The sequence below is a fragment of the Leptosomus discolor genome, chromosome 1, assembly GCF_034619465.1.
Source record: "Leptosomus discolor isolate bLepDis1 chromosome 1, bLepDis1.hap2, whole genome shotgun sequence".
Taxonomy (NCBI): Eukaryota; Metazoa; Chordata; class Aves; order Leptosomiformes; family Leptosomidae; genus Leptosomus; species Leptosomus discolor.
This window is the reverse complement of record NC_141391.1, coordinates 215,491,489-215,517,658: the sequence shown is the minus strand read 5'-3', so window position 1 is coordinate 215,517,658 and position 26,170 is coordinate 215,491,489. Positions and strand designations below refer to the sequence as shown.

General features: G+C 51.8%; 1 protein-coding gene across 1 annotated transcript; it reads left to right on the top strand.

The window, feature by feature from the left end:
* The first annotated feature begins 465 nt into the window (after positions 1–465).
* On the top strand, positions 466–19,292 carry PODXL (podocalyxin like). Its single transcript, XM_086462484.1, has 9 exons — positions 466–538; positions 5,093–5,962; positions 8,163–8,317; positions 9,169–9,234; positions 14,749–14,905; positions 15,744–15,802; positions 15,906–16,073; positions 17,747–17,803; positions 19,098–19,292. Exons 1-9 carry the CDS (start codon positions 466–468, stop codon positions 19,290–19,292), a joined length of 1,800 nt encoding a protein of 599 aa, XP_086318610.1.
* The last annotated feature ends 6,878 nt before the right edge of the window (positions 19,293–26,170 follow it).

The window sequence follows — 26,170 nt, the reverse complement described above, 5'->3', positions numbered from 1 at the left end:
CATGCGTTAAATCCCTTTATCTCCGGGGCTCACAGCGTGAAAGGGTCATTTGTTTCCTGCAAAAGGACGTACTGTAGCTTTTGTGAGTAATTTTCATGCTAAAGGGGCACCAAACGTAATCTTGTCCTGTCTGGCTCTTATTACCACCAGTCTGCGGTTGCAGGGGTTTTCTCCTCCTTTGACCAAATCCTTTTTGTTTCTTCTGTTGAGGACAGTCGTCAGGCAATACTGGCTACCAGCCCAGGCAAACAGGGGCTTATTACCAGTTATTACCTCTGGGTCTGCCACCAAGATTTGGCATGGGTAGCCAGCCATGGAGGAAGAGAAAAAAACTAGTTCTCTGGTGTTTGAAAGAGTTACAGCGTGTGTGGAAGGAAAACAGTGACTCCTGGGCTTGCGGTGCTCTCACTGCTTGTTGTGAATTCGTTTCTGCTTTGGAATTAAGTATTCGCTAGGGTTCTGAAAATGAGAGCAGCGAGTTTGCCTAAGCCAGGCCTTCTGCAGGGGGTGAACATGCAAGACATGAAAAATGACATTTCTTTTTCCCCAGGCTGAATAAAATACGTTTTTTTTTTTCCCCAATACTGCAGTGAGACAGTCCCTGGACAAAAAACTAATATTAAGCCCAGAGCAATAACACTGCAGAAAGGTGTGCAGCCCCTGGGACTGCAGCAGCATCTGGCTCCTTGTGCCATCTCTGTGGCTGCGGTTCACCACAGCCGTTGCATCAGCCAGCAACAGTAATTCTTCAAAACATTCTGCTTTGAGACAAACCAGCTCTGGAAAAAGAAAGGGGGGAAGTGAAAATTTCGTAGCAGCCCAGCTGAGCTGGGGTGAAGTTGAGTGAAGAAACATCACCTTCAGATCAAGTTTGGGATGAGAGATCTTCTGCAAAGGGCTTCCCAGTTGTCCCATCCAGCAGAGCGGGTTTGTAGGGAGGGAATGGTGTAGGGAGGGAGGGAGTGGTGAAGTGTTTTCTGGCTCATGTATTATTTGTGTTGTCACTTGCCAAAGGGATGCAGGTCATCACTCACCAAAGGAGAGTGATTTCTACCTCTGTGGCACTTAGCATCGCCTGACCTCAGCCAGGCCCATGGAGTAGGATGGGTAGGGTCTTACCTGCCTGCGTGGTCGGCACCTGTGGAATGCATCCATCCCTCCACCCCTCCATCCCCCGGTGTGGTGGCTCGCCACTTCCAAGCAGGAGTGTGCTGGCTCCTCAAGTTGTTTTGAGCCCGCTAATCACTGGTCCTGACTTAACGAGGAAGAATAAATTGATCTTTTGACATCTCTTGACCTTAGCAGGAGAGGAGTGCTAAGAGTGGATGCGGAGATATGGAAAGATAAAATCCTAGTAAGCTTTCCTTGTCTCCTTCTCTGGAGATGTTCAAACCTCTCCTGGATATGATCTTGTGTAACCTGCTCTAGGTGAACCTGCTTTAGCAGGAGGTTGGACTAGATGATCTCCAGAGGTCCCTTCCAACCCCTGCTGTTCTGTGATTCTGTGATTTGTGGGCATCAGCTTGAGTGTTGGTTCTTCTCCCAGTTGCTTTTCTGGGCTGTGTCACCCTGTGTCCCTTGAAAGAGACCTTACTACCACCGCAGCCAGGGCAAGCCTGGAAGGTCACGCCAGCTTTCTCCATCAGCAGAGCAACCCTTTTCTTTGAGCTTTTTCCCCCAATTTTTGATAAAAGTGGTAAAAAACCTATCTGCAGTTCCCCAGGGTGGGACACGGAAGTGCTGGGGCTGGGATGCTGGTTTCTTGGCTTGTGAGATCCGAGCTGGCCACCAAGGCTGGACCAGAGCCAAAGCAGGGACCTGCCCCTTTCTCTTTTGGACCGAGTTGAATTGAATTGTCCTTTCTACCTCTCCTTTGGTGCCTGTTTGCTTCCTGACTCTCTGGGATAGAGCCGGGGCATGAAAAGGAAGCGAGAGCAGTGGGCGATTTCCTCCACTTTCCTTATGACCCTGTCTTTATTTATGCCTTTTTTGTATCGTTTCTACCTTTAGAGGATTTTTTTTTTTACCTCCCATGTTGTCAAAATCCCTGACAAACTTTTACAGCCCTCTTTATAGAGTAGAACCATTTTGTGGCTAACTGGATGCCTGGTCTTTAGCTTGGTGCAACCGTCACTGGGAATTCAAGCCAGGCAAGATGCTAATACAGCTAAGGAGGTGGCTAGATTAAAACTCCCTCCTATCTTTTGTATCTGGGTTTCATCTGCTAGGTCCTCATGCCTGTGTTTTGTTTCCTTACCTCTTCTTCTCCTGCAGACAGTAGTCGGTCTACAGGAAACACGACTTACCTCCACACAAGCTCCTTCCTCGCAGATGTAGTGGAGATGTTTCCTCGCAAGCCCAGGGTTTCCTAAAACGGTTCATGCTGCTAGCTTCAGTTAAGCTCACATCTTAACGGTGTTTTCAGAAATGGCTGCTCCCAGCAGCTGGTGGGGAAACAGGAATAGGAACCGCGTTTCACGAGGGGAGTCTGCACATCTTTTCTCCTGGCTCTGCATTTCCCCTGAAGTGATCAGGCAGTTGGACTAGATGGTTGTTGTAGATCCCTTCCAACTGCAAATATTCTATTCTATTCTATTCTATTCTATTCTATTCTATTCTATTCTATTCTATTTTGTTCTATTCTATTCTATTCTATCCTATCCTATCCCATCCTATCCCATCCTATCCTATCCTATCCTATCCTATCCTATCCTATCCTATCCTATCCTATCCTATCCTATCCTATCCTATCCTATCCCATCCCATCCTATCCTATCCTATTCTATTCTATTCTATTCTATTCTATTCTATTCCCTGTTCAGACACCTATGCAAAGCCCAGCCGTAGCCCCTCTGCCTCCTCCGAACCGACCCCGCCCTCAGGCAGTTCCCATGGGACCCCAGATCTGTGGCAGCCTCCTCATCCCAAATCCCACTCCCCGGGTCCTGTTTCAAACATACCTCCACCACTCTGGGTCCTGATGTGGTGGAGTTAGATTTTTCACAGCAGTATGAATGTCAGAAACTCAAGTTTTCATCAGATCTTTGAAGAATCAGTGCTAATAAACAGGGACTGTAAGAGAAAATACTATGCCGGTATGCCAGCGTGGAGGAACAAAGCAGTTCTCTGGAGAGCAGCATTAGGATATGGGTAAAAATCAAACCTTGGAAGTGTGACTCCTGTTTTGGAGGGTTGAAAAGAATATACAAGAGCCTCATGGGGCAAAAAAATAGCCCTTTTCTGCACATTCATCAAATGGAAAAACCCCTCTCCTCCATAATCAGGTGGTTGTCTTAACTCCAGCCAGATCCATGGATGAAGTGGCTGCAGTTCTTGAAAGGTGAAAAATTGGTTGAAACTTTCCTGGGGTGAATTTGAGCGAGAGCCCAGAGCTAGTGGTTACCATGTGCAATGGGGGGAAATTGTCTCCCTGGCAATTGATGGACCTCCTGCAGTGATTACAAACAGAAAAATAGACCCAAGTTTTTATACCGGTCTAGCAGTGAATATGCCATGTTTTAGCATTGCAGGACATTGCAGAGTGCTCTGCTGTTGGAGAGCTCTCTTGTCAGGCAAGCTGTCCTTCAGCTGCATCCCTTACTGAGAAACAGCTTCATAATTTGAATATTTAAAGTATTCTCCTGAAACCAACTGCAGACACCCTTATGTATGATAATGTGAGATAACTGAGCAATGGACAACCCTCTTTGCTTTGAGACTCGCATTTTTTTCCCCACTTAGGTAATGTCAGCTCTCAGTGAAATACTTCATGGATTTCCTCAAAGACAAATAAGCCATGATAAAAGTAGTGTTTCTATGTGATGTGCAAATGCAGGGTAAAGACCACGTCAAAACGCATGGGAATTTCATGGTTTGGGTGGTGGCATTAGGGTCTTACGTAGTACGTGTAGATGGAGCCCTTCATTTTCCTGGCTTGATTCTCCTTTTCCTAAATGCATCCTTTGATTTCATTTTTGTTGTAAGATTTTCCTTTGAAAGCGAATGCTGACCTTAAACATTTTAATGTGACTTTCTCAGGCTTTTCAGAATAGCAAAACAATCAGCTAAACATATATGTGATTGTAGATCAGTGATAATGTTTGCAAGGGACAGATGAACAGAACATCCTTAAAATTAAAATAACGCAGCTCCAAGTAAATGCTTTATGTATTTACTTGCAAACTCTATACAGTGTGGACCGATTCTTTCAGAGCAAGCAGAATAAATATTGTTTCCGCAGTTCCCCCAACTGGGAATTTCAGTGTGTAGAAATTTTCATAGAACCACAGGGTCATGGAACGGTTTGGGCTGGAAGGGACCTTAAAGACCATCTAGTTCCAACCCCCCCATCACGGGCAGGGACACCTTCCACTAGACTAGGTTGCTCCAAGCCCCATCCAGCCTGGCCTTGAACAGAGATGAGGCATTCACAACTTCTCTGGGCAACCTGTGCCAGTGCCTCACCACCTTCAATGGCTTGACTCTCTGGATTCAAGTGAGAGTCCTTATTTTATGATGTTTTTACAGTAATTATCTGAGTTTGGGAGGGAAAAAAAAAGTTGAAACATGAGCAATTAAAGAAACAAAGCTTGAGCTTGCAAAAAGAATACAACTTGCAGCATGGTCAGAAGTGACACCTTGTTTATCTGAGGCTCCTCACCACTTCAGGGCTGTGAGAGACCCTCATAACAGGGTTGAACAGACAGCACTCAGCGCATCCCTTGGTTGCTGCCTTACGAGGGCTGGACGTACTTTATTTTGGGAACGACTTACAGTGCTCTGCGGGGAAGCTGGTGCACCTCCCATCTGAGGGAGACCTGTCTTCTGGGAACCAGCACGTCTTGCCCTCCTGCTCACCTTCCAACCCCTTTGAAGTCCTGTGAGTTTGACTTCTCCTCCTCCTCTGCTCTGCTTTCTGCTTGACACAGTGATACCAAATGTGACATTTGGTATGAGTTTAGAGAGCCCCGAGTGAATGACTCATGGTTTCTGGTCTGCGTTTATTTTATTTCTACAAATACCTGTTCTGAGTGGAAACCAAGAGTAGTTTCCTCAGTTCAAAGTTTATCTTGGTGTTTTCATTTTTCTCTAGGTGTCAGATCTCAGGATGTTACAAAGATCTCTCCAGGCCAAGGAGAAAACAGGCAAAGCATGACTACATACAGCAGCATGACGAAAGGGGCCAACCCTACAACCAGTCCAGGACACCCATCATCCCCCTCTACGAGGCCACCTACCGCAGTTCAAGTGACCACCTCTATAAGCAAGCCCGGAAACTCACCACTCACCACTGTGCTACCATCCACCGCTGTTCGAATGACCACCCTTACAAGCCAGCCAGGACAACCACCATCCACCCCTGAGAGGTCACCTACCACAGTTCAAGGGGCCACCCCCACAAAACACCCAGGAGACCCACCACTCACCCCCACCACATCGCCCCGCCCGTCTCAGCAGGTCAGCTCTTCAACCAGCTCCGCAGACTCAAAAGCCACCACTGCTGCAATCTCCAGCGCCACCCAGCAGGCTAGCCCTGCAGCCAGCTTGGGAAGCTCGGCAGCCACCACTACTAGAAGTCTTGTCCTCACTCATGGGAGAAGCACTTCAGCCTCTCCAGGAGGTTTAGGAATTGCTGTCACATCCCCTCCCAGCTCAAAAGCTCAGGCAAGCCAGCCTTCGGACCAGTTGACCAGCTCCACTGCAAGCACCGGAGTCCCAAGGAACACCTCTTCCCCTGGGCTCAAGGACTTTGGTGTCTCTTCTCCCACATACGTCACCAAGCAGCCTCACTCTTCTTCCAGTTCTCCAGACCAGGGACCGTCCTCTTCCACCACATCTGGCAGCACCAACACGTCTGTTACACGATCTGTGTCCCACACCACTGCCAAAGCATCCCTACCTTTACCACCTGGCAGCACCGACAAGGTCTCAGGGGCAGCCACCACGCTGACTCCTGGAGCAGGTACCAAAAGATGAGAACCTTGATTTCTCATACTGGGATGCCCTTTCGTGGTCTTTTCCTTTGGCTACTGTAAACACCTCCTGTCATTATGGGGTGTCATCACCTTGTCTCATTTTAGGATTTTCCAGCATAGTTGTCTCCATGACAACTGTGTGTTTAGCTCCCTGTTGTCATCAGTGGAGATCGAGTCAATGCAGTCAGTGAAATCCAAGGCACGAATCAACAAGCATAGACATTGGCTTTCGGATGGACCACACTGTGCCCAAACTGCAATGACTCCATCTTCAGTGGCTGCAAAAGGGAGCCAGCAGCGATGAGTTCGGAGGAGGAGGCTGACATTGTAGAGTCGGTGAAACAGATTGACAGCACGCCGAATGCTGACTGTAGAAGATCCCTAGCATGGCTGACAGCTTAGTGAAGGCTGTCTGGGCATGCACAGAAAATAAGCTTTAGATGACTAAGGAGATTTTGTGGCTAAACTCTGAGTCTACAACCTCTAAAGAGTCTGAGCAGTTAGGGAGGATATTCATCATTGCTGCGGGGGGGGGGGGGGGGGGGTGGCTGCTGACTTCTGTCTAAGCAGCATTATGAGTGTCCACGTGGTGTTTAGAATCTTGCTGAACACCATTAATATGTTTTTTCTAGACCTCTGGAGCTTTACGGAGTCATGTTAGTTCATAAGTGTCCTGGTGAGGCACAGTTTAAGCTCCCCTTTGTTTTTTTTTTGTCTGGTAGCATTTACGGGGAAGTAATCACACTGTGGGACTTGTGAGGGTTCCATGGAGCCTTCCAGACTTGGGTGGGATTGTGAGTCAGGGTCTGGGTCTAAATAAAAGCTGTGATGACACTGAAGCCCTTCATTATTTTCCTCTAGAGAACGTTGTCCTTGACCCAATTTCCAGTTACCTGCAATACAGAAGCCACTCAAAAAACCATCTCCATCCCCCTCAGCCTTCCAGCTGATAGCATCACTAAACGGGCCAAGGTCTTAATGCAAGACCAGCTTCACCCGAGTCATGTGTTGAGGATGTTAGCAGGCATGAGGAGGTGAAATGGGTATCTTCATGAAGGATGTTTCTTTCCCCTCTTGCTCCACAGGACTGTTCTCCATTAAAGGGTGACAGATGAAATTATATTAATTCAAATTTGACCTCAAGCATTGTGCATGAGGAGGTCTAAAAACCCTTTACATTTGAAAAAAAAAAAAAAAAAGGTGAGAGAATGCAAGAGAAACATATGGCTTTGAAATTAATTCTCCTCTGGAGCCTTCAGAATGTGTTTCAGAGATAAATATCCCTCATCTTTTCTGTGGAAGAGGCAGGAGTCCCAAAAGCAAACAGACTGTGAACAGGATGTGGCATTTTAATTCTCTTTGGCACCGTTTAAGGAACAATTAGGAACCCAGGGGTGGAGATCCGTTTCTTCAAAAGGATTTGGGGAGGCAGGAGGCTGCTGTGCTCCTTGCACCATTCTGATTGCACAAGAAACTCTTAAGATGCTACAGACCTTAACAAAGGCATTTGCGATAACCTCGGGTATCTGAGACACCTGCATGGGGCTGGTAGACGTGGGGCATGTGCCCTTCTGGAGTAGGAGGCAGGCAGGACACCCCAGGCTGTCTCCCCTAGCGCCAGGCACTACTTCTAAGCGTGTCACCCTGGGCTTCTTCCATAGCTGATGGCGGTGCAGTCAACAGAGGTTTTGGTATTTCAGCTCCTCCTTAACGGAGGCAGCTGCAGTTGTCAGTGGGACTGTGCAACGAACTCCATTCCCTGGGAGATCCTGGGTAGCCAGCTCAGATACAGTCCACCTCTGTTGTCGAGACCTCCACGGAAGACACCCCAGATAAAGTGAAATGAGGGCCATCCCCTTCACCCAGCAGTACTCCTTTTTTGAAGCGATCACCCAGCTACCAAGGTGCAGCCATCGTAGCGTTTGGGTTCGTCTCTCCAGCACACTCTGATGGGTTTCAGCAGCAGAAAATCAAAGCAGCAATGATATTTTTTCCATATCAAAATTAATTTTTTTTTTTAACAAAAAAAAAAGCAGCACCCCAAATCCTCTCCAAGCTTTGACACAATGACCAAGGCAGGGCTAGAGCTGAAAACTTACTTTCAGCTGCTCATGAAGGGAGCCGTGTCAGCTGTATCCTCTATCAGTGTCTGTCTGCTTGTTTTTTCGGTGTGTATTGGGGACCCAGACCAGAGAAGCCACGACGCCAGATCTGCGTCAACCAAACCTGCAAGTGCTGACCAGAGCCCTACCAGTGCCCAGACATCGGCCCCAGCTCCGGGGGACCAGAGGGCAAGCAGCAGTCCTGGCCACCCGCCCCCTAGCGCTTCTTTCCACAACGAGGTAATGACGCCTACGGGAAGGTGGGCACTTTGTAGTGGTGTCTGTTAAAATTTAGGTGGCATCCCATGTACGTGTGAGAGCTGCAGCCCTTCTCACCGTGCGTGTTGGTGTCAGAGAGATCCGCCTTAGGAACACATGTGGCAGCAAAACTGTAGCTCATAGAACCATAGGTTCATAGAAGGGTTTGGGTTGGAAGGGACCTTTAAAGGTCATCTAGTCCAACCCCTTTCTCCTGTAGCTTTCCAGTGAAGGGACACAGAGGATGGAGGTGAAGGGGATTCTGGTCTGGGCGCTGAAGAGGGAAGAAGTGAAATTTGGGAAGAGGGAGGGAAGCATTATGGAGAGCAGAAGCTGCCTTGGGGTGGGCTTAGACTTGACGAGAGGGCAAAGACCACAATTCAGGGTAAACTCTGCGTGGATGGTATTAGCAGAAAATGATTTGGGAGCGTAGGGCGTCTCAAAACACAAGCCAGGATAACTAAAGATCCCGGTGCTAGGAAGGAGGGAAGAGGATTCTTTTTCTAGGTGCTCGTTATTTGTAGGGCAGGATGGCATTGTGGCTCGCTGGCACGGATCTTCCTACTGCCCAAGCCAATTCCTGCTTCACCCCGTACTGCAAATCCTACGCCTGGTTTGGGGTGTGCATTAGCAACCATGTAATCATCTGTGAAAATCTTTTCCATGCATAAAGGGCTGAGTGAAGGGCTCCCAAGCCTGTCTCATTTCCATAAAATAAATCAGAGGTTCAGTTAGGATGTCTCCTGGCTTGGGGCAATCTGTTGTATCAGTGACCAACTGTCCTTCCAACCTACATCAATGATCTGAGAGTTGTTTTTCTTTCATCTTTCCAGGTCATCTGTAAAGACCAGGTGAAAAATAATCGGCCCACCATATATCTGAAAGAAGCTAAAACCTGTGTGAGTACCACCCTTTTGGACTTCTGTGTAGGATTAGCAGCTGTGTCGCTGTGGGAGATCAGCTTTTAGCCTGTGGTACTCTGAGCACGTGAACCTACAGAGATGAGAGCAATTTATTAAAGTAAGATGCAACTACTTTTGGGGTAAAATGGTAAATGCAAACCCACACTCAGCAGTATCACCCAGTGGGGGATATGGCAGGAGGAGAAGAGGCCCATGTGGTCTTCTTCAAGCAGAAGGACCAGCTGAGCCCATCCAGGTCTCAGAAAAAAACAGCAATGGAAAATTTTAGAGGCTGAAACGTTCCCTCTGCAAAGGCTAATGGGAAAGCTTTTTGCCTTTGCAGAGGGTCCAGAAGTTCACCCCAAAACCCAAGCAGAAAAATGTGGAGTTTCTCCACAGTTGTGTACTTGGTGAGATCTTGCAGCCTCACAGCTGGGGTAGGGTGGCATCCGACTGCAGACCAACTGGGAAGAACAGCAGCCTGGAGTTTGGGACTCATTATGCTCCTGGATGTTCTATCAGCTCTCAGAATCCTAACATGAGAGCAAAAAACTCTGTTTCATGTGTTTCAGACTCTACAGGGCCAGGGAATAGTAAAATGTAGCGCCAAGGCTGGGGAAAGGCAAGCCCAACCCAAGAATATACACCAAGACCCCTTCTTCTGGTGGGTGGGTACTGTCTGCTGCCCTCTCTGAGGGATACCCGCCTTCAGAATGATTCTTGTGGAAGCTATGAGTTTCCTGTAATAGGGAAGATGAAATATATTGATAACTTTTAAATAGGTCGAAGTTTTAAGTTTATAACACAGAGGAAGAGACAGGACCACATGGCTGGCGAGATCTTGACAGAGTGATTGTATCTATCTGAGCTGTGGGTAGGACTTAGGGCTGGGTTTTTGGCATTATAAGGCTCTGGTTTCTGGATCTCAGCACTGCCAAGGCAGCATAAGCATTGGGAAACTGGCACTTCAGGGACCTTCTCACAGCTTATGCTGCAGAGCGTCAGAAATAGCCGCTCAGGTTCACGAACCGCCGCTGTCTCACTTGTAAAACGGACTCTTGACTTCACTGCGCAGTGGCGAGATGCAAAGTGAAGCCACGCTGTGTTCATAAAACCCCTTGGGATACACGCTGAGACGAGCGTGATCGTTCCTACTGACCACAGCGGCTCGTGCAATTCCCTGGGGCTTGGTGGTGGCCCTGCCTGGCAGCCCCTGGAGGGGGCTGGGACCTCCGGATAGCACCCACCGTGCTCCTGGAGGAGGGGAAGCGCCTGTCTGCTGCCATCTCATGGTCATCACCTCCCTACTTTGGCTGCTGCTGGGTGTAAACGCTCCTTGATGGCACACTTGCGGGAATTATGTTCTTAGCCTCTTCACGCCGAGGGTGACTCCAAGGAGGGACCTTATTACCATGATGGCCATGGCCCAGGCCCCACAGCAGGACAGCCTCTCCTGAGAGCATCCCCTGCCCTGCACTGTCCGAACCCGCAGCCGTGTCCACGCTGGGACCGCTTCTCATCAAATTTTATATTGCATCTATAAAAATATTTCATCAGACTGACAAAATCTAATTTTGGAGCCTAAAGCGCTCGGGCAGCTTACGACAGTGCTGGTGTTTAACGCTCCCCTCCTCCTTCTGGGTGCAGCCGCGCTCTGCGCGGAGCTGCTGGCCTGCCCGCGGCTTTGCTGGAGCCGTGCTGGGAGGCTTTTTGGAAACGGGGATGGTGAGGCTGGGAAGCGCCAGCGCCCAACGATGCGCCGGCGAGATAAGGGGTGGGCGGACATGGCAGCTTGGCATCCTCCACCGCTCCTCTCTGCCCCTTCCACTGGGCAACGGCGCGCTGGAGCTGGCGAGCCCGCGAGTCCCTGCCGCCCCGTTTCCCTTAAGATTCCTCTGGGCATAATAAGGAGCCGAGGCATTGTTAGTACAAAACGCCACTTACGCCTCAAAACAGCTGCAGAAAGACGGCAAGGGTGCATCCTCCCCTAGCATCGCTCCCCTCGTCTGCCAGAACACCTCCCGCCCGTTTGCCGTTAACTTTCCACTCGGCATATTCCTGAAAGTCGCCATGAATTTTATGCCTCCCAAGCGGAGCAGATAACAGAGAAATGGCACTATCTGGTTTCCCTGCTTTGTAGGCCCGGTAAACAAGTCTCTAGCCAAATCTTGACAGCAAAGTGAAAAAATCCTTTGCATTGCACAACCCGTGGGAAAACAGGAAAGTCGCGCTGTAGGGAGAAGCGTTCCAGAAACGGCTCCAATCCTGGTCCACAAGAACAAGCCAGGCTCGGGGCGGCGTTGTGCTAAAAGCTCAGCTCCAGAGAGGAGCTGGGGAAGCATCGAAGGCAACGCGAGGGACCCCGTGGTGGGGGACGTGTCCAGCTCACACAGGGCAGGGGAGAGGGCACTGCAGACCAGCCCGCCCCGTGCATAGCTGGGCTCAGGGGGCAGCACCGGCGCGGCACATACCCCAGCAAAACAGTCGGGACTGAACCCAGGAACGGTGGGAGTTGCACCCCGCTGTGCCTCAGTTTCCTTCAGCTGCAGTAAATTTAAAATTTGAAAAAAAAACCCAAAACACTCAAAAGTGTAAATCCTAAAAAAAAAAAAAAGCCAAAAATGTGGTTGGTACACCTTTGTGGACCAAAGGTATTTTATGAGCTGGTTGGTTCCCAGCACCCTTCCTCTTCAGGTGATGCTTTTAACCAGCGCTGAACAGTTTGGTTCGTGTTCCCCCCCCCCTCCCTTTAGCCCCTTCTCCTTCCTTTGATTACAGCAGGGTCTTAATGAGTTTCTTAACGAGTTTCTATCAGCTTGATGCCTTGCATGCCATAGGATGACTTTCCCAAGGTCCGGCTCACCAGTGTACGTTCAGTTGGGTTTCTGTTGGCTACCTGGTGTGCTCCAGCCTTGGGATGGATTGATGGATGGATGGACAGACGGGCAGAGGAACGCTCTGTTCCTCATCCCAACCCCAAAACGCGTTAGGTGAAGCGAGAGGTGACGATGTCAGAGGTGGCTGGTGTCCCCTGAACTGTGGTTGAGCCACACAACCCCGTGGCCACATCCCAGGGTGGCAGCATTCCTCCTCCATTGTGTGCCCAGCCGGGACAGGGATGTGCCCAGCGAGCCGAGTCAGAGGATGCTGGGGAGGACCAGAGCCTGCTCCAGCCAGGGGATGCAAAAGCAACAGCGGGACCACCCCCACCCCCACGCAGGTGCCCAAGGGAATTCGCTGCGTGACACCCACCCAGCAGGACGGTCCCTGGAGCAGGCAGAGGGACCCCCTCGCCCCGTCCAGCTGGCGGGGGTGGTTTGTTGACTCAAGTGCCGTTACCTCACTCAGGGATGTTAGTTTTAGGTCCCCGCCAGTGTGGGAACCGGATTCGAGCTGCTCGGCAGCGCCTGTCAACTCCGGCCAAGGAATGCGAGCAGCTCCGGCGGCGGGAGGGGAGAGCTGCCAGGGCTGTGGCACCACCGCCGGGGCATCCCTGCCCGCTTCAGCGGGCCTCACTGTGCCCCTCTCCAACCCTGGAGAGGGTAAATCCCTCCAGTTCAGCCTCTAAAGGGGTTTAGGCATTGCTCACCACCCGCTGCTCAGCTGTGTTTTGGCCTCGCATCCGATTTCCCTTCCCACCCCAAAAAAAAAAAAAAAAAAAGGCATTTTAAAGAGGTATTTTTTCCATTTGCAATGCTGAATATTGTGTTGTATACATTAGCGTCGTCTTCACAGTGGCCACACTTGGGTGTCACCAAAAAATGAATGGCCAGAGCAGCCCTGGAGGCATTTAATCAAACAGTCTCTGAAGCATAGTAATGAATTAATTTGTGACACACACAAAATATAAAACCATAGCGATACGCTCCTCCTCTCTGTACTCCAGAAGGGTTTTAATGTGCGAGTTTTCATTAATATTCACTTCTCTCTCAAACAGAAGGGTTACACACCTTTACTGGATAACGTCGCATTTTCCCCTCGATGGTGTGGTAGGAGGAGAAGTGGGTTATTAAAGGGCTGGGGGAAGGCAGAACTGTGGCAAAACCAGGGGAAGGAGGATGCAGGGAGGCTTTTCGTGCCTTTGCCCAGCAGAAAACGCTGCGCAGGCATGGAAAGCGTAGGAGCACAACCCAGCGTCCGAAGACGATAAAAACACCACCCCAACCCAGCCATAACCCTCTCCTCCCTGAACGGCACGGGACCAGCTTTCTGGGGGATGCCAAGGTCTCGTCTCGCTGCCCAGGGCAGGTTTTCCACCCGGCTCTTTTCCCACTCACCGAAGGGGCCTGGGGTGGGGGTGGAAGTTTCTGCCCCTGCAAAAGCGAAAGGACAGGCGAGGGCCAGCGCTGGTTCCCAGGGACGGCCGGGGCCTCACGGTGCTGAGCTCACCCTCGCACTGGGTCCAGGACCCGTTTTCCTCCCTCCCGGCAAGCGCATCCTGTCTCCAGCGCCGCTTCCCAAATATTTAGATAAGATAGGGTGAGACGAGGTGCTTTCCTCAGCGGGGCGGCTGCCGCCCTTGGGATGGAGCAAGCGGGATGGTGCCGGCCATGGGGGCGAGTGGGATGCGTGGGCGGGGGGGGATGGTGGGGAAAGTTTGGGGTGCTGGAGGAGGCAGGAGCAGAGCCTTTCCCAGGCAGGGCACGGGCCGCCTGGCGCCTCGCTTCAGCGCGCACGGAGGACTCCTGCGCGCGGGATTTGGCGCAGGGAAGACCTTGGGCAAGCGGCACCTGTGCACGAAGGATTGGTGCGCCCGGTGCTCGTGCACCCACCGCCTACGCTCGCAGGAGCTGTACGCACGGCACCTTTGCCTACAGGACCCGCGCAGGCAGGGGCTCCGCAGGCAGCACCCGCGCAGGCAGCATCTCCGCGCGCGCAAGATCGGTGCACGCAGCATCGAGCAGGGAAAAACCCTCAGAAACATCTCAGAGGGGATGTGGGCTCCATCCAGCCCTCTACCCTCCCTCCAGCGTTAACCCCCTTCCCCCCCCCCAGGGATGCTCCAGTTTATCCAAACCCAAAACACTTTCCTCTCGCCTCTGCAGAGCCACAGAGCTGTGGGGAAGCTCCGGGGAGGACAAGAACTCGAGTTGGCGGGGCCAGAGGGTAGAAATGCGGGTGGTGGGTGGGCTGCAGTTGACCATGGGGGCACAGCGGGGCTGCACAGCCCTGTCCTGCTCCAGTCGTGGCCCCTCAGCCTCTCCCGGCCCCCTCCCTGCCCCGCTTCCCTTGGGGACCTGCTATTCCTGTAACGCCAAAAGCTGCGGCTCTCAGATAAGGCCGGCGCAGGGCCCCGGTGAGGAACGGCAGCCAAGAGCTCAGCTTCTCATAAAGAAACTACTTTTCAACTTTTCCTGTTCCCTGGGAGGGCCGGCAGCGGCCGGGCAGCGCAAAGGGATGGGGGAGGATGGGGATGGCCATGGCATCCCTAGGGATGGGATGCGATGCTCCTCGGCAGTCCCCCAGTGGGGGCGGGGGGGGGGCAATGCTGAGCCCTTGCTGTCACCGCAGGCTGAGTGGAGGACGGCCAGCGCCAACGCTTCCTTCTTTGAGAGCTTCTGCTCGACGGGCCAGCACGCTTTCAACGCCAGCAGGGAAACGTGCATGGTGACGCTGACCTCCGACAAGCCCCGCTCCCAGCACTGGACCGTGCAGGCGGTCGTGTACCGTGAGTATGACCCCACCGTGCTGCCCAGAGGGGAACAGGATGGGACCGGCGTCAGGGACCCCAGCACGGGGATGCAGCCTGAGGTTTGGCAAAGCTCTCAGGTCTGCTAGAGCAGGTTTGGGAGAGGCACAATGACCCCCAGAAACAAACTTTGCTCCCCCAGGAACGCACCAGATCCCTCTCCCAGCCATGATGAGTCAAGGCAGGAACCAGCCTCCAGGAGGAAAAATTCCTCCCAAGTGGTTAAAATCCAGTGGCCAGTTCAAATCCTTCCCCAGGGGACAACAGAGGGGAGTTTCTTGCCCACGTCAGAGCCCTTGGGGGAAATCCTGCTCAGCCTGGGTGCACCCCAATGCTGCTGTAGCACCAGGGTGCTGGGAGGATGCAGACATCGCGCTGCCCTAGCATGAAGGGGAGGAAGGACTGAGCTCCATCCTCCTCCTCCTCATCAGGACAGGTGTTGGGTGGGAGGTCCAGCCTCCAGCACCTGATCACGGGCAGGGCAGCCAGGCCCTGGGGACTCATCCTGCACCGCTCCAGCATAGCCCGGAGTAGCCAGTTACAGCCCCTCACTGGTCTTGCTTGTAAATCACCCAGGGAAGCAAGACCCCCACCAGGAAGTGGAGAGCCTGGGGCTGGGGGAGAGTGGGGACTGGGGTCTCAAGGAGAAGAGGTCCCAGCTCCTTCTCTGGCTGTGGAGGTACCTGCAAGGGTTGGCTTCATGCCCACACATCTCCATCGACCTCCTCCAGAAAGGGGGTCACCCCGTTGACGGGGAGGTGGTGGAACAACCTGCCCCCTCACCCTTGTGTTCATTGCAGCCTCTTTCTTCCCTCAGTCCCTTTGGACCCTGACAAAATCCTTGAGGAGCTGCAGAAGAAGGACAAGTTACAGGAGGTAAGTGGGTCCCTGGGCACAGTACAGCTTCCCCACGGATGTCCCCCAAGGTGGGTGGCACAAGAAGCCCTCCTTGGGGCCTGACCCGTCCCTTCTGTGGCAGCTCGGCATCGCCAACGTCACCTATGACAACATGGAGAGGGAGCTGATAATCAACGATGAGTTCAGCACGCCCCTGATCATCACTATCGTCACCCTGGCTGGCTCCTTGCTGCTGATTGCAGCCATCTATGGCTGCTGCCACCAGCGCTTCTCCCAGAAGAAGGACCAGGTAAGGTGGGAGGCGGGTGGGACAGGTACCCCGAGACCTTTTTGTCCCAGAGGCATCTTCAGGAGATGAAGATCATCAATGTTGCCAGCTCTGCTGGTGGAGACACCCTGGCTTGCTCAGCGGGCACCACCCTCGTGTGCTGCTCAAGGGGTCCCCAAGTGCTGTGGCTGCTCCGGAGGGGCATGAGTTGCCCTTTGGGGGTGTCGGGGGGTGGGGGTGGGGGGCAGCCAGGATGAAAACCTGAGACATGAGGGGTTGGTGGGTACAGCAACGAACAGCACCCATCCCCGCTGCCACCCAGGGCACAGGGCAGATGAGCAGCATCCTTGGGTCGTAATTTTGACAAGAAAGGCTTTCTCCACCCAAAACCCCCCTCCAACCCTATCTATAACCCCACTTCCCCCCCAAAAAAATATATATCTCAAAATACTTTTATGAGTAGAGGAGCAGGGTTGGGTGCCCAGCGTCACCCCGAAGCCTTCCCAGGGGGGCTAGGAGCTGTAGGGAGCTCGGGGCTGTTTGCAGGGTGGGAGGACAGCAGGAGGACAGCCACAGGAGGGCACTGACGCCACACCAGCTCAGCCTTTAGGAGAGCTGGGCCAGGGCCAAATTTCAGAGCAGCAGCAGAAGGATTTAAGGAAGAACAGACCTGGAAAAAAAAATTAATACCATTTTTATCTCAGGAAGCAATTTGGGTGATTTAGTGTAGCATCCACTTGCAAGGACTGGCTGTTCCCAGGCCCTGCAGCACCGGCGGGGAGAGCTCTGCCATGTACCCGAGGTTTGCATCGGCCCCTGCTGCTCTCGCTGAGGATTGAGCTCTGGAGGAGAGACAGCAACAGAAAAGGGGGAGGGAAATGCGGCCAAATAATTAGGATAAACCACCCTCCTGATGGAGAAGCAAACCCCTGCATCCTACTCCAAGCCCTTTCCCCTCAAACCAGCTCATCCGTCCCCAGGGGGGTCCCAACCTCTGCCCCACGTGCCAGGAGCTGCGTGAAGGCGAGGGATAAGGCAGCCTTTGCTTTAAACGTTTGCAGTCTAACGGAGATGAACACAGGAGGCAGGGAAGAGCAAGCCAACGCCAGCATCAAGCTTGTTCTTACAAGGTTTGATTTTTTGGAAGGGAACGAGGGAGGATTCAAGACCTCCAGAGATGTTTGGCCTCCGCTGTGGTCCCCTCGGAGGTTACGTGGTTTCGCAGCCGGGCCGTCCCTCAGCTGAAGTCTCCCTGGTCAGGGTGAAAAACATCTCAGCAGGGACAGGGAGCAGGGTAATACTCTTGCCTCACGTTGTTCAGAAAACAGGTAGAAATCAGGTATTTTTAGCAAGGGGAACGTATGTCCCTCAAGGAACACGGTGCAGAGGAACAGGTACCAGCCCTGGCTGGGTGCTCTGGAAGTAAATACCCAGCGAGGGATGCCAGTTCCTCAGTACAGCTCTTGCTCAGAGCACGGGAAAAGATCTTTTTCCAAGCAGTGGCAATAGATTTTTAGAAAATCGAACACATTTCTTCTTTCTGGATTTGTTTTTGGGTGCTTTCTTTTGTTTTCCTCCTGCTTCTTTTCCAAAAATGACTTGAAAGCATTTTTTTTTTTATTTTTTATTTTTCTCCAACCCTCCCTCTCCACCCCTCTTAAACCCTGCTGTTGTTTTACCTTGGAAATAACCAGCACATCCACCCTGATGTCCCCGGGTTTGATGATGGACATGTGGCCCTGATCTTTAATGTGAGTTCCAACACAGGGATCGGAGGGGCGGGTGCCGCATCCGTAACACCCCCAGCTCTCACCCCGGTGCTTGGTAGGGTTCGTAGCTTTTAACAGGACTAAAGCCTACTAAAGCCCAGCTTTAAAGACCCCCTTCCCCTTGCTGCATGGTAGGGGGGGGGTGTGCCTTGCCATGGCCGGAGAAAGCACTGCCTGAGCATCCATCCATCCGGGGGTTGGACCAGCAACCCCCCCCCCCCCCCCCCCCGGGGTGAAACAGCCTCTGCGAGAGCTCAGGTGCCTCCTCTGCTTTTGAGCATCCCCTTGTCTCTGCCCATACCCCGCCCCCCCCCCCCACCCCCCCAACATGCAGCCCAGGGGACCCCCAGCAGCGCCTTTGCAGCCCCCCTGCTAGCGCCAAGCCCTGCGGTTTTGCTCCTCCATCCCTTTCCTTCTCCATGGATTCCCTCCCACGCCCGTCTGCTGACATTTATTAGGAGCAGTGTAATAGATGAAGCTGTAAATCCAGGCAGATTTTAACGGGGGTCCCCACCGAGAGCCCTGCGCTCCCCAAAAGGCGCTGACCGAGGACTGCAGTTCCCCAGGGAATCCCTCCAGGGGAGGATAGGGATGAAGTAACCACGGTGGTGAACGCAAAACTAGGATGGGCTGGGGAGGCTGCCCGGGGATGAGGGGCTGGGCCGGAGCCTGGAGCAGCACGGTGTACGAAAGGACCAGGGTGACACAGCGCCCGCTTCATCCTTCCCTGCCTGGTTTCAGCCGAGAGCTCCACAACGAGGAGGGACGATGCTCATGGAGGGGCAAAGGGGCCAGCAGCATCTGCAAGGTGGGAGCTGCCTCTGGGTGGAGGAGGAGAATAACAAAAAAACGAAAAAGAAACAGGGGGGCAGAAAGGGGAGGGGAAGAACAGGGTAGAGTGAGGGAAGCAGGAGTTGGGACGCCGGGTCAGGGCGAGGCAGTGATGCTCAGCCTCTTCCCAAGGTCCCAGGGAGACCACGTCACGGCCAGGCCGAAGCTGGCAGCTGCTCCTGGAGGATTTCTGCACATCTCTGGCTGCTCTTTCCTCCCTCCTCCCATTAGCAGAGTCTCTCTCTTGCCAGTCCTATGCTATCCCCTCGCTGCGCTGGCTGCAGCCCCCAGCCTCAACCTCACTGTGAAAAGTCTCTATATGCAGTTATATACATCTATACGGGGCAGCAGCCAGAGCTGGCTGGGAGGTGATGGCCCCAGGGTGGCACGCACAGCATGGCCAAGCTGTTTTTCACTGGGGTTTCTGGGTTTTCTTTCCTCGCAGCAGCGCCTGACCGAGGAGCTGCAGACAATGGAGAATGGTTACCACGATAACCCCACGCTGGAGGTGATGGAGACCTCCTCTGAAATGCAGGAGAAGAAGGTGAACCTCAACGGTGAGCTCGGGGACAGCTGGATTGTTCCTCTTGACACCCTCATGAAGGAGGACCTGGAGGAAGAAGAGGACACGCATTTATAGGATACAGAACTCAAGCAAAAAACGACCACCACCCCCCAGAAAAACCCCCCATGATCCCTACAAACACACGCACACAACTCCAAAACAAGGCAAAATTCCCAACAAACCCCAGAAAAATCCCTTAACGAACTAATTATGGCCCCTCGTGCCATCACATGGGGTGCAGGATGGAAGAGGAAGGGACACGAGAAGACGCTTCTGGGACGCGTCGCCAACACAAGCCACCACGGTGGCCGCATCCAGACAAGCATTCTCCATCACCCACGGGCGCTCAGCAGGACCTACCACACCAGACCTGACCAGCTATGGGCAAACGGGGGCGGCTTTGCTCCCAAAGAGCTGCTGGTGTCTCCTCCAGTCCTACACCCAACCGCGCCAACCGCAGCCTCCAGCTACCGAGCGGCTCCAAACCAAATGGAAATAGGACGGGAGAGGGAGCACAACTCCCGACAGCGAACTGGCACCTGGCAATTAGAGCCAGAAAAACGCTCTGGCCCACGCAGTTTAGTCATCACTGTGCCCTCCCCGACACCCAGGTATCGAGCGGAAAGAGCTGGAACAGCCTGTTCCTTTTTAATCCAGTTTCCATCCTCTTCCCCATCCACTGCCGGCTAAAACGCACAAGAGCCCCGCGTCGTGCCACAGGCAAACGAACGCACCCAGAGCCGGCTGGACGGGGGCGGGGGGGGGGGGGGGGGGATGCAGCAGTGCCAAGCGATGCTCAGTCCCGCACCACCGCCAGCTGCGCCGCGAAGGGCTGCGGGACGGATCCTGCACCCTGTTGGAGGTCAGGAGAGGGACAGCAGCTTCTTGTATTGATGCAAAAGGGAGGGAGAGGGAAAGGAGTCATTCCTCGAGTTCATCCCTCCGAGGGAGGGCGTAAGGAGACCTAGAGCAACGCCTGGTCGGCAGCCCAGGCATGAGGTTGGGGGTTTTGCAGAGCAGGAGCCCAGCTCCGGTGCAGACCAGCTCTGCCGCTGCATTTCCCTACAGTGGCGACTGCCTTCCAGTAATTATGCAGCAGCATCTCACGGCCCACGTCCACCCGAGACCTGGGTTACACGTACCACGATGGTTCGTGATTTTTGTGGTCCTGTTTTCCTGCGTGAGCAGGAGAAGAGGTAAAAGAGGAACAGAAGCAAGAGCCAGGCAGCTTGGTAGTATTCAGGGTTTTCCATCGGTACAGCCCTTGGTGTTTCCTCTCCACAAGGTTTAATAAGCTCAGTCCATACTCTCAAGCTCTTCTTCAAAAGCCAGTAAAACAACAAAGTCCTGCAAAGAAACTGGGACTGAGCTTTGTCTTGCAGCTCCTGGTCTCTTGTCCAGGTCTCCATTTGCCGTAACTCTTCAAAGGGGAAGAGAAAAATACGCATGAGCAGAAAGTGGCTGGACTGAGGCCGTTTCTGGTTTTCTACTCCCCATCGTAGCTCCTAAATGGCTCTAAAAGGATGGGGAGAGTTTAGTACCTTTGCTCTGGCTTTGGTGAAGCAGCTCAGCCCCAGCAGAGGTGGGATCAGGGCAGGGCTCCATCCTCTAGCACGTGGAAAAGAGAGGAGAGGACCAGAAGGTCACTTGGGCGAGTGCATCTCCCAGCACATGAGGATGGTGGTGGGCCCGAGCCCTCTGCAAGCCAGAGGAGCTGCAGATGAAGAGCGATGCCCGAGCACGGCCCTTCCCCTCCCCTGCTTGCCATAAACCGTGCGTTCACCAACACACGACGGGGTGATTTCCTTCAGGCTCTGCCACCAAGTCAACACGATCGGGATCCACTCCCGTGGCTGCCCCTGAACGAGGGGAAAAGCGGAGCTGAGCAATGGAAAGCTTGGAGAAAACCCAGGTCGAGTCAGTCCTCGGGAGTACTCGCGAAGGAGAGGGTCGGGGTGGTTTGCTTGGTCCCAGAACAGAAGCTGGCAGAAGATATGTCTCCTCAAAGGGACTGGCTCTTGTCCCTTCTCTCCTGCACCGAAAGGCAGAGTTTGAAGTGTTCAAACCTACGTATTTCTGTATGTAAATATTCCTGCTATCCATTAGCGATGTATTCAGCACACTTCACTTACCCGTGCACTGCACTATGGGGAAGGAATGTTGGGGGGGGGGTGGAATTAAGAAAATAAAAAGGCAAAGACAACGAAAAGAAAGAATAAAGGCCAGTCTGGTAGGGGATCGAAATTCAACACGAAGCAGGAAAACACCTCCCGCCCAGATAACCCCGCGCCACGGCTTTCTCCCTGCTCCAGCAGCATCCAGTCCGGCTCTTTAACGTCGCAGCAAGGCTGGAAGAACAGGCCTCGGCGTTTGCAGTCGCTTTCGTGAGCGCGTTCGCTCCCCAGCTGCCCCGAGACACGAGCGGCCGGTCGGTGACCTCGCGTTTCCGCCCTTCGCAGAGAATAAACGCGGCGAAAACACGGGGCAGCAGCGAGGCTTTGGCCGCGGGGGGTGGTAAGGACATGCCTGGCAGAGCATCTCCGGGCAGTCGGGTTTTGGCATGTGCCTAAAGATCCCCCTTCCCAGCAAAGAGATGCCAAAGTGCTTTAATGAATCAGGTCCAAAGACTTTCCAGGAGAACCCTACGAAGGCTTGAGATCAAGCAACCTTAAATCTTTCCGAGCAGAGACCAGTGAAGATACTAACTGCTCAGCAAGTGCTTATAGTGATTTATATTTGAATAGGAATTGTACATTTATTTATTTTTCCAGACACCATATTTTTAAACCACTAATATTTTATAGTAGATTTTCCTTCCCCTATTTAAAGACCTATTTCCATGGGAAAAAAAAAAAAAAAAAAAAAGTATGTTTTTTATGTTGAGAACATTCAAAAAAAAAAAAAATCAGGTAGGAAATGCAGTGATGAGCATCTTTGGCCTTAATCCTTCCCTTCGTAGACTGTAGCCATAACTGTTAGACCAAAAATAATAGAAAAATATATGTACCCAGGCATTTCCTCCCTCCCTGCCCCTCTTCCCTTCCCCGCGCTCCTCTTCTCTCCTCCAAAACAGCTTTAACATCCGACGCGTTGTACAAAGAAATTATTGCTCTTACCTTTTGGCGAGAGCTTTACGAGCAGCTCAGATGTCCTTGCAAGAGACTTTTCTATTTTCAGATTCACAAGGAATGTGTAAATATTTTAGGACCATTGATCTGCCGCTCACAGTGCCATGCCCCAGCTGACGAGGTTGAGACTGTGACCGTTGCCTACAGAAGACATACAGGAGAAGACACAGTCCGTAAGGGACTACAGAAGGAGAGAACCTATTTCCCCAGGCGGCTACCCGTTGAATCTTGCACATATACTAGAGCTCTTACGTACTGTATAGCAGCATCTCTCACGGGGACAGGAGTCTGATTTACACTGGAATTTACTGAGGAACTGGATTGTAGAGATTATTCTTGCATTTTCCTACAAATATATTTTGAAAGCATCATGTATTTCTGTCAATAAACATTCTTACGTAAAAGACTCGTTTCTGGGCTGAATGAAAAGGGCTGGGGGGAGCAGAGCTCGCGCTCAAGAGCCACAGCTAGCTGTTACGGAGATGTTACAACTGGCTATGGACTGAGCTCGTTCGGAAACTCAGCGCAGGCTTTGCTAAAGCAAAAAAATGTGAAAACATTGGACGAGCAGCAGCGAAACCAACCCAGACCTTCAGACACAGCCAGCCACGGAAGAACTTGTATTTTTCCCCACGCAGAAGGAAGTACGGTGGTGTTGGAAAACTTCCCTTAATTCAAAAAATCAAGAAAATGCAGAGGGGGGCGATGCTGTGGAGGGGAGGGTGAGGGTAGCCCACTGCGGCCAAAGCACCTGCTTGAACTACTGGTGCCTTTGGTTCCTGGAGGGAAGGGAGGGGGAGCTTGCCCTGATTTTTGCATTTCATCCTAACGCATTCCTAGCCTGCAACCCCTTCTCCCACTTCGGGTCAGGCTGTGGAGGGGGGAATCAACTCTCACACCCCTATGCCAGAACAGCCTAACGAAGGAGGGCCATCGTGCAAGGGCAACAGCAGGGTCAGCAGCAGCGTGGGCAGTTCAGCGTCTCCATTTGCCTTCAAGTGACAAAAATAAAACATTTTGTTCCAGTTTAAGTTTCCAGTTCTGCAAAGGAAGGAGGAAAAAAAAAAAAAGAAATAAGTTATTTCGGTTTGAATGAAATATTAAAAATCGGTGGTTTGCATCAGCCTGTGTTCTAACTCCGTGTTCCTCCCCAATAAAAGTTCTTGCAAATGCTAAGCACACGCTAGATTTATGGGATACCGACCCAGCCCATCACCGATTTCAGGGAACAGGATATTATCCCAGCTGTTCTGCGGGGCAGAGGGACACGGCCGGCTCCTCCTGCAGGAACGGCGCCTGCTGCCCAGACACAACGCGCCGCCAGTTTCACAATTTCTGCACCACCCCGAAGACCTTCACAGCTGTTTTTCCATTCTCAGAAGCAAGCAGTTAGAACAAACAGATCGTAAATAAACACCCTTGCTAGCATATACATTTTTATTAAGAAAAAAAAAAATGAACAAAATACATTCTCTCCTTATGTACATTACATACAACGTAACTACATTTGTAGATATTCCTCGTGTCACTCATCCATTTATGTACAGCATAGGGCTTACGTATCCACCCAGAAACTATCAAACATGATTTACGCCAAGGAAGAAAATTAACACTCCAGGCTGAACAAAGACCATCCATTTATCTGTAAAGGGCAGGATGGGGAATCGCCAGAGTCCAAGAACAATGCCTGTAACCACCACGGGCTCCACACAGGACTAACCCGTATTTGACTGCCCTATTAAAACACGTGTGCAGTTCACAGCGTTCATCACCCCACGGATGCTCCTTTCCAGCCCAGGGCTGTCTCCACCTCTCGGTTCAGCTCTCCTGTGGTCGGGTGTCCCAGACAACGACAGCATGACAGACACCAAAGGGAATTCAGGCGGACACCACAGTCTGCAGGATTGCTGTAGGGATGCAAATGCTTCAAGTCGGATGCCAAAATAGAGAAAAAAAAAAAAAAAAAAAGGGCCAAACTGCGGACAGGGGGCGGACACTCACAACTCCAAGCACTACACAGGGATAACCAGCTTTTGGGGACCACACGAGGGTGCAGAGGACGAGCTAACGAACACTGAAGGTCGAGACAAACAAACCATCACATGGTATAAGCGCTATGGTAAGAGCAGAGGCTACAGCTCAAAGAAAGAGCTTGAAAAAGCACCCCTAAGCAGGTGATGGTGTCTAGCCAGCCAGCTTATCGGTGTTTAACCCCACGCTACCCAGACCCTGTCTATGCTATCAACTCATCTAAAAGAGAGGTTATTTCAGCAGGTTCAAAGTACAACGTTCAAAGGGAAAAGGCTTATCGAGGCTCAATACTTCTAAAATGAGGCACGTCGCCTCTCACCATCCAAACATACAAGACGCACATCACCACCAGCCCACGAGGATGGGAACGTCATCTCCTATTAACTGAGCGTGAGCCAACAGGCTTTCATTTTCTCCACCTAGGCAAAGTGGTCTGCAAGGTTTGGGGCTTCCAAGACTCAGGACTCCCAGAAACACGTTTGTTTGTGTAATTAAGCTCTTTTCTCTGGCTTACGGTCTCCCCAGCATCCCCTCGTTTCCTGCTGTGGAGGAGAGTGCGCTGGACGACGTAGCAGAAAATACAGCTTTAGTAAAGAGTAACGGCAACTAATAACTAGGGGGTTGTTTTCTTTTCCACTACCCAGCACAGCAGCTTCTGAAGTGAGAAGCGTTTTGCACATCAAAACATCGATGGGGAGGGAGAGAGGGGAAGAAGGGTAGGAATGATGAGGAAGAGATGAAGGAATTATTCAGCCTCCGCTGCTAGTTTGCCTTTCCAATTACCACGGCAGACGAGAGGGCAAAACAAGACGGTGGCACAATAGTTATCTCCTCCGTGGTTAGATAAAAAGTCTTCTCCAGTACAGGAGTTCTCCACGCTGCCTGGGGATGGGAATAAGGCTGTCACCTTTTGAACAGCACGTGTTACTGCAGGGTAAGCAGAAGGATGAGCCGCTGTTCGGACTGGACTATTTGCAGTGGTCATTGACTTGCGACTAAGAAAGCACAGGTTGAGAAAAGCCATTTCCCCCTTTTAAAAGCTGAGGTTTTTGTCTGAAACCTCAAAAAAAAAAAAATAAAAACATCACATTTCAGCCTCAAAGTGGCTTCTTCAATGAACAGAGCCTGTTCACACACTGCAGCGCTTTTCTATTCAGTGAAACACAAAGTAATTGATTGAATCCCTTGGGCAGCCACTTACAAAGTCAGGATATTTAAAGTGTATTTTCTCATCATTGGGGAGAAAAACATGTCCATTGGTATTTGGGATGTGGAGAAGACTGCAACCACTGGAGCCACTGTTGCGGTCTAGCCTCCCCACCATCATATTAATTAAAATGCAGCTAATCTCCCTTAATCCCCCTGGCAGCTTTCATCAGAAAGCTCAGAACATTTAGGTTTTAACAATCTCTTAAGACTGCCAGACCCGGTCTGATCGCTGATTGCGCTGCACAGCCTCCTCTACGTTCGAGCAGTGTTAAGCCCAGCTGGCTTCCTTGCAATTGCTACAGAGGGACTGGGGAGAAAAAAAAAAAAACACAAAATGGTATTCATCTCTCCGGTGGTGCAGAGGGCCAAAGCTCCAGGTGAAGCTCCAGGACTAGAAGATCCTGGTATTGCAACCACTTCACGTTGAAAAAGAGCCAGAGAATACAGCTCACGGGAAAAATAAGCTCTAAACAGCAGACCTACTTAAGAGAGTCTTCAAAGTCCTTCCTCAAAAGGCAGACCACATCTTAAACGCACACTCACATAAGCCACCACTACATGATCCCAAAGCCTATTTCCCTTCCC